We start from the raw sequence: 7,500 nt of genomic DNA, 5'->3' as shown, positions 1-7,500 counted from the left end.
GCTATGGCACTACCTAATGGTTTGATTTTGGAGTGACCTCCTAGAAAAGCTGCCTCCAATAGCTAAAGAGTCTCATCTACCCTTACCAATAGGAAAGTAGCCACTGAACAATTACAATGCAGTAGTTAACCCCTTGGGTGAAGAAGAATTGTTTAGTAATCTTAGTGTTGTAAAGTATATGAGGACAGAGAGGAGAATCTGTAAAGAATAGGTGTATGTGTAGGCAAAGGGAAAGTGAACCGTAACCAGAGAGAAGGATCCACTGTAGTACTGTCTGGCCACTTAAAGCAGTGTTGCCACTATAAAATTTTGTAATTCCCAAGAACGACCCATGAAAAATCCCAAGATGGACTATAAATTCCCAAGACCCTCAAAACACACATTTGAAAGGTAAAACCAATTGATTTGATTGATACAGTATATATTTCTCACCTGAAGCAGTTGCTAATTAAGGTAAACATTCATGGCTTCTTCAATCTCGTCAGTATCACCTTCATCCGCATATAAAGTTGCCGGTTCACCTCCTTTTCTGCTAGCTTCTCGTTCCATATATCGCTTATGACACTTCCCTCCTTTAACATCTTTAATGAGTGCAGGTGAGGGTTCCCAACGGTGGCACCCATCTTGCCTTGAAATGGATTGCATTGCAAGAATGTGGTTTGCAACAGTTGACACTTGCAGCTTGTTAGTTTGCTTATTTTTAATAAGATTCAGCTGGGAAAATACCCTCTCTACACAGGCAGATGAGTGTGGAAGCACCATTAAATTGCACATAAACGTAGAGAGATGATGGAACTTCGTCTGATTATTGGCGTCTTTAATTGATTTCAACTCAAGCCAGAATGAGGTTGCAGGCATACACGAGATGTTTTTCAGAGATTCCTTGAATTGCAACAAATCCTTCCACTGATCTTGTAATTCATCTAAATCTTCTTCTTTAACTAAGTTTGGAAAATTCACTGCCAGTTTTCCAATAGATTTAATCCCTCTCTGAGGTGAAAGTGCTTCTTTGGGATCCATGATACTTAACATAGCGAGAATACTATCCTCCTTAAAATTGAATCTTTTCTTCATTTGAGAGCACAACTCCACCAAAAATCTCTTACAATCATTCCGAAATCTGCCTTCTTTTTCTCCTAATGGCTGCTTAATGAGCATGGCCTCACATCTGCCACCAAGTTCTATAATGCTTTTGTGTTTTGCAGCATCATTAGGATCAAGTTCTGCCAAACTATGTGAATGAAGAATGTCTTCATCTACAAACAAAGCAAGGATACTTCTATATTCATCTGCTATAGTAGAATATAGGGTTGCAATTCGAAAATATTGAGATTGGAACTCAAGGTTCATTTTATCAACTTTACTTATGATGTAATTAAGGAATAATAACATGTGCTTTGTTCCTGGGGTAGCCATGGTCTTGCTAATTTGCGATGCCCCATCCACCTTATCTGTTTTAGCTTCTCCCTGAAAGAATAACTGCAGTCAGTGTTGCCACTATAAAATTTTGTAATTCCCAAGAACGACCCATGAAAAATCCCAAGATGGACTATAAATTCCCAAGACCCTCAAAACACACATTTGAAAGGTAAAACCAATTGATTTGATTGATACAGTATATATTTCTCACCTGAAGCAGTTGCTAATTAAGGTAAACATTCATGGCTTCTTCAATCTCGTCAGTATCACCTTCATCCGCATATAAAGTTGCCGGTTCACCTCCTTTTCTGCTAGCTTCTCGTTCCATATATCGCTTATGACACTTCCCTCCTTTAACATCTTTAATGAGTGCAGGTGAGGGTTCCCAACGGTGGCACCCATCTTGCCTTGAAATGGATTGCATTGCAAGAATGTGGTTTGCAACAGTTGACACTTGCAGCTTGTTAGTTTGCTTATTTTTAATAAGATTCAGCTGGGAAAATACCCTCTCTACACAGGCAGATGAGTGTGGAAGCACCATTAAATTGCACATAAACGTAGAGAGATGATGGAACTTCGTCTGATTATTGGCGTCTTTAATTGATTTCAACTCAAGCCAGAATGAGGTTGCAGGCATACACGAGATGTTTTTCAGAGATTCCTTGAATTGCAACAAATCCTTCCACTGATCTTGTAATTCATCTAAATCTTCTTCTTTAACTAAGTTTGGAAAATTCACTGCCAGTTTTCCAATAGATTTAATCCCTCTCTGAGGTGAAAGTGCTTCTTTGGGATCCATGATACTTAACATAGCGAGAATACTATCCTCCTTAAAATTGAATCTTTTCTTCATTTGAGAGCACAACTCCACCAAAAATCTCTTACAATCATTCCGAAATCTGCCTTCTTTTTCTCCTAATGGCTGCTTAATGAGCATGGCCTCACATCTGCCACCAAGTTCTATAATGCTTTTGTGTTTTGCAGCATCATTAGGATCAAGTTCTGCCAAACTATGTGAATGAAGAATGTCTTCATCTACAAACAAAGCAAGGATACTTCTATATTCATCTGCTATAGTAGAATATAGGGTTGCAATTCGAAAATATTGAGATTGGAACTCAAGGTTCATTTTATCAACTTTACTTATGATGTAATTAAGGAATAATAACATGTGCTTTGTTCCTGGGGTAGCCATGGTCTTGCTAATTTGCGATGCCCCATCCACCTTATCTGTTTTAGCTTCTCCCTGAAAGAATAACTGCAGTGCATCCCATTGTTCTAAAATCCTCGATAATACCAACCCCCTTGACAGCCATCGAGTCTGTGACAGTTTCAACATTTTGTGCTTAGGAGACTGTACTACATCTTGAATCATCTGAAATTGGTGTTGACGTTTACTGCTCCTTGAAAAATAACAACACACATCTTTTAAGAATGTTTCAAGGAATGATGGCAATGTGTTACTGGCATGGCTCGAACATAAGGCAAATGAGTGACACACACACCCTAAAATGAACACAGACGGAAGGTCTCTCTTTAGATGAGCTTGAAATCCATTATTTACCCCTAGCATAGTGGAACGATTGTCACTTGCAAACCCTACAATATTTTGTAAGGGTAACTCTTCCTTTTCAAACATCTCTTTTACTGATTTATAGTCCTTCTGCACTCGCATCATCCACCTCTACAAAATCTAAAAGTAAGTCTGCAACTTTACACTTTTTTTCATCATACACTCGTACCATCACTGCTAAAACTTGAGACACAGAAATATCCGTGCTTTCGTCAATAATCAATGAAAAATAATTTTCTCTACAAAACTTTGCTACCACCTGTCTTTCTTCCCATGCAATGCCATCCTGAAGCATGTATGAGGCTTTTGTCTTTTTCATTTTCATGTTGCGAGCTGTTTCACACTCTGGGAACATTTTCTTTATTACGTCAACCAAATGGTCAGCTTGAGCAAAAGGTACACCATGTTCTGCCATGTAACCTGTTAAATACATTTCAGCTTTTGCAACCTTATCTTGTGGAAGTTCTGTATCACTCCTCTTGAAAAATTGTTTAATATTTAAGGTGTTCTTTTTTGCATCAAAATTTCTTGTGTGCTTTGATGAAGCTTTGTGCTTCATAAGTGCTGATTTATTACAGTTCTTTAGTTTCCAGTCACAAACACTACAGATGGCAGCATTTTTATCATTCGGATCTTCTTTCACCCAGTCTCTAAGTTCGACATCTGTCAACCATTGCTTATTAAATGATTATTGATACCACCCTTTTGATTTTTTTCTTGGAGGGGTATTACAGCCACTCTTAGAAGTTCCAGGCTCAGGATCGCTAGAGTCACTCATTGCTGCGGGTGCATATGTGTGTTCTTCAACTGTTAATCACAAACTAGATCAAGCTAGCCTCCTTACCCTCAGGGGCTCGGAATGCTCGGAGATAGACAGGAAAGCTACGATCACCTTACTCGATCTCGACGTGTACTGTACCTGTACGGGCAGGGAGGGACTAGGGAGGGAGGGGCCGGGTGGGGAGTAACATGTTGAGTGAGTAATCAAGTACATTAAAATGATATAGGCAATTGGTGTTCTGATACATATTCAGAAGAGGCTATTTTCATTTTTTTAAGTAATTGTTGGTCTGAATGAATGAAAATCCCAAGAAAGCAAGGAATTTTACATTTAAATCCCAAGATCCCAAGGTAGGACCCGAAATCCCAAGATCTTGGGAAAAATCCCAAGGAGTGGCAACACTGGCAGTGTTGCCACTATAAAATTTTGTAATTCCCAAGAACGACCCATGAAAAATCCCAAGATGGACTATAAATTCCCAAGACCCTCAAAACACACATTTGAAAGGTAAAACCAATTGATTTGATTGATACAGTATATATTTCTCACCTGAAGCAGTTGCTAATTAAGGTAAACATTCATGGCTTCTTCAATCTCGTCAGTATCACCTTCATCCGCATATAAAGTTGCCGGTTCACCTCCTTTTCTGCTAGCTTCTCGTTCCATATATCGCTTATGACACTTCCCTCCTTTAACATCTTTAATGAGTGCAGGTGAGGGTTCCCAACGGTGGCACCCATCTTGCCTTGAAATGGATTGCATTGCAAGAATGTGGTTTGCAACAGTTGACACTTGCAGCTTGTTAGTTTGCTTATTTTTAATAAGATTCAGCTGGGAAAATACCCTCTCTACACAGGCAGATGAGTGTGGAAGCACCATTAAATTGCACATAAACGTAGAGAGATGATGGAACTTCGTCTGATTATTGGCGTCTTTAATTGATTTCAACTCAAGCCAGAATGAGGTTGCAGGCATACACGAGATGTTTTTCAGAGATTCCTTGAATTGCAACAAATCCTTCCACTGATCTTGTAATTCATCTAAATCTTCTTCTTTAACTAAGTTTGGAAAATTCACTGCCAGTTTTCCAATAGATTTAATCCCTCTCTGAGGTGAAAGTGCTTCTTTGGGATCCATGATACTTAACATAGCGAGAATACTATCCTCCTTAAAATTGAATCTTTTCTTCATTTGAGAGCACAACTCCACCAAAAATCTCTTACAATCATTCCGAAATCTGCCTTCTTTTTCTCCTAATGGCTGCTTAATGAGCATGGCCTCACATCTGCCACCAAGTTCTATAATGCTTTTGTGTTTTGCAGCATCATTAGGATCAAGTTCTGCCAAACTATGTGAATGAAGAATGTCTTCATCTACAAACAAAGCAAGGATACTTCTATATTCATCTGCTATAGTAGAATATAGGGTTGCAATTCGAAAATATTGAGATTGGAACTCAAGGTTCATTTTATCAACTTTACTTATGATGTAATTAAGGAATAATAACATGTGCTTTGTTCCTGGGGTAGCCATGGTCTTGCTAATTTGCGATGCCCCATCCACCTTATCTGTTTTAGCTTCTCCCTGAAAGAATAACTGCAGTGCATCCCATTGTTCTAAAATCCTCGATAATACCAACCCCCTTGACAGCCATCGAGTCTGTGACAGTTTCAACATTTTGTGCTTAGGAGACTGTACTACATCTTGAATCATCTGAAATTGGTGTTGACGTTTACTGCTCCTTGAAAAATAACAACACACATCTTTTAAGAATGTTTCAAGGAATGATGGCAATGTGTTACTGGCATGGCTCGAACATAAGGCAAATGAGTGACACACACACCCTAAAATGAACACAGACGGAAGGTCTCTCTTTAGATGAGCTTGAAATCCATTATTTACCCCTAGCATAGTGGAACGATTGTCACTTGCAAACCCTACAATATTTTGTAAGGGTAACTCTTCCTTTTCAAACATCTCTTTTACTGATTTATAGTCCTTCTGCACTCGCATCATCCACCTCTACAAAATCTAAAAGTAAGTCTGCAACTTTACACTTTTTTTCATCATACACTCGTACCATCACTGCTAAAACTTGAGACACAGAAATATCCGTGCTTTCGTCAATAATCAATGAAAAATAATTTTCTCTACAAAACTTTGCTACCACCTGTCTTTCTTCCCATGCAATGCCATCCTGAAGCATGTATGAGGCTTTTGTCTTTTTCATTTTCATGTTGCGAGCTGTTTCACACTCTGGGAACATTTTCTTTATTACGTCAACCAAATGGTCAGCTTGAGCAAAAGGTACACCATGTTCTGCCATGTAACCTGTTAAATACATTTCAGCTTTTGCAACCTTATCTTGTGGAAGTTCTGTATCACTCCTCTTGAAAAATTGTTTAATATTTAAGGTGTTCTTTTTTGCATCAAAATTTCTTGTGTGCTTTGATGAAGCTTTGTGCTTCATAAGTGCTGATTTATTACAGTTCTTTAGTTTCCAGTCACAAACACTACAGATGGCAGCATTTTTATCATTCGGATCTTCTTTCACCCAGTCTCTAAGTTCGACATCTGTCAACCATTGCTTATTAAATGATTGTTGATACCACCCTTTTGATTTTTTTCTTGGAGGGGTATTACAGCCACTCTTAGAAGTTCCAGGCTCAGGATCGCTAGAGTCACTCATTGCTGCGGGTGCATATGTGTGTTCTTCAACTGTTAATCACAAACTAGATCAAGCTAGCCTCCTTACCCTCAGGGGCTCGGAATGCTCGGAGATAGACAGGAAAGCTACGATCACCTTACTCGATCTCGACGTGTACTGTACCTGTACGGGCAGGGAGGGACTAGGGAGGGAGGGGCCGGGTGGGGAGTAACATGTTGAGTGAGTAATCAAGTACATTAAAATGATATAGGCAATTGGTGTTCTGATACATATTCAGAAGAGGCTATTTTCATTTTTTTAAGTAATTGTTGGTCTGAATGAATGAAAATCCCAAGAAAGCAAGGAATTTTACATTTAAATCCCAAGATCCCAAGGTAGGACCCGAAATCCCAAGATCTTGGGAAAAATCCCAAGGAGTGGCAACTTAAAGGACCCCGTAACTCTCTAGCGGTAGTATCTCAATGGGTGGCTAGTGTCCTGACCAACCTAATACCTAACATACTTAAGGAAAAGCTTCTCTCAAACTATTTATCCTGAATGTGTGACAGAAAGTGAAATGTTAACCTTGCCAGGGTAACTTTCTCAGTGGTAATGTATTACAAGATACGCTGTGTTTTAATGAACAGGTGCACAAACATAATGCAGACCGAGGTATCATTTCGATGGACCCCATGTTTTCTTTTTACATTCTTGTTAGGTTTGGTCGACAATTTATATATAATAATGTGTTTGGTCAAGTACAAGATGGTATTAGCTTACTGAAATATTCTGTCAAAAGAATAAAAAATGGCTTTGAGGTGTTGAAATTATTGACACTGGTGTTTGCTTGGAAACTTAATGCTTGGTTTGAGGCAAAATAATAGTCAATTCATCTTTTTCATTTCATTTGTGTTTTTGTAGGATATACAATCTTAATGACTAACCAAATAATTCTTTTACTATTCCTTCTGAGAAAGGAAAAGAATTTCTCATAACAAAAGGAAAAGACGTCCCTAACCTGGTGTGGTAGCTGGCCTGGTAAGTGGGAGATGTGGCATAAGGATACAGCTTGACAATTCT

The 7,500-nt window shown here is 38.7% G+C and overlaps 3 protein-coding genes across 3 annotated transcripts; all 3 read right to left on the bottom strand.

Moving 5' to 3' along the window:
• Positions 1–444: 444 nt before the first annotated feature.
• LOC137620949 (uncharacterized) lies at positions 445–1,581 on the bottom strand. Its single transcript, XM_068351391.1, has 2 exons — positions 1,567–1,581; positions 445–1,479 (listed from the first exon to the last, which is right to left on the bottom strand). Exons 1-2 carry the CDS (start codon positions 1,579–1,581, stop codon positions 445–447), a joined length of 1,050 nt encoding a protein of 349 aa, XP_068207492.1.
• Positions 1,582–1,642: 61 nt separating this feature from the next.
• Positions 1,643–2,907, bottom strand: LOC137620948 (uncharacterized). Its single transcript, XM_068351390.1, has one exon. The coding sequence runs from the start codon at positions 2,792–2,794 to the stop codon at positions 1,643–1,645; it is 1,152 nt and encodes a 383-aa protein (XP_068207491.1). The 5' UTR covers positions 2,795–2,907.
• Positions 2,908–4,334: 1,427 nt separating this feature from the next.
• Positions 4,335–5,598, bottom strand: LOC137620946 (uncharacterized). Its single transcript, XM_068351389.1, has one exon. It carries the CDS (start codon positions 5,484–5,486, stop codon positions 4,335–4,337), a length of 1,152 nt encoding a protein of 383 aa, XP_068207490.1. The 5' UTR covers positions 5,487–5,598.
• Between the last annotated feature and the right edge of the window lie 1,902 nt (positions 5,599–7,500).

Source organism: Palaemon carinicauda, chromosome 27 (assembly GCF_036898095.1).
Source record: "Palaemon carinicauda isolate YSFRI2023 chromosome 27, ASM3689809v2, whole genome shotgun sequence".
In the NCBI taxonomy this organism is placed as follows: Eukaryota; Metazoa; Arthropoda; class Malacostraca; order Decapoda; family Palaemonidae; genus Palaemon; species Palaemon carinicauda.
Note: the sequence above shows the minus strand (reverse complement) of the source record. Positions and strands in the feature narration are given on the sequence as shown.

Excerpts from the sequence above, each read along its gene's own strand:
- LOC137620948 (XM_068351390.1), bottom strand. The coding sequence starts at position 2,794 with ATGATTCAAGATGTAGTACAGTCTCCTAAGCACAAAATGTTGAAACTG.
- LOC137620946 (XM_068351389.1), bottom strand. The coding sequence starts at position 5,486 with ATGATTCAAGATGTAGTACAGTCTCCTAAGCACAAAATGTTGAAACTG.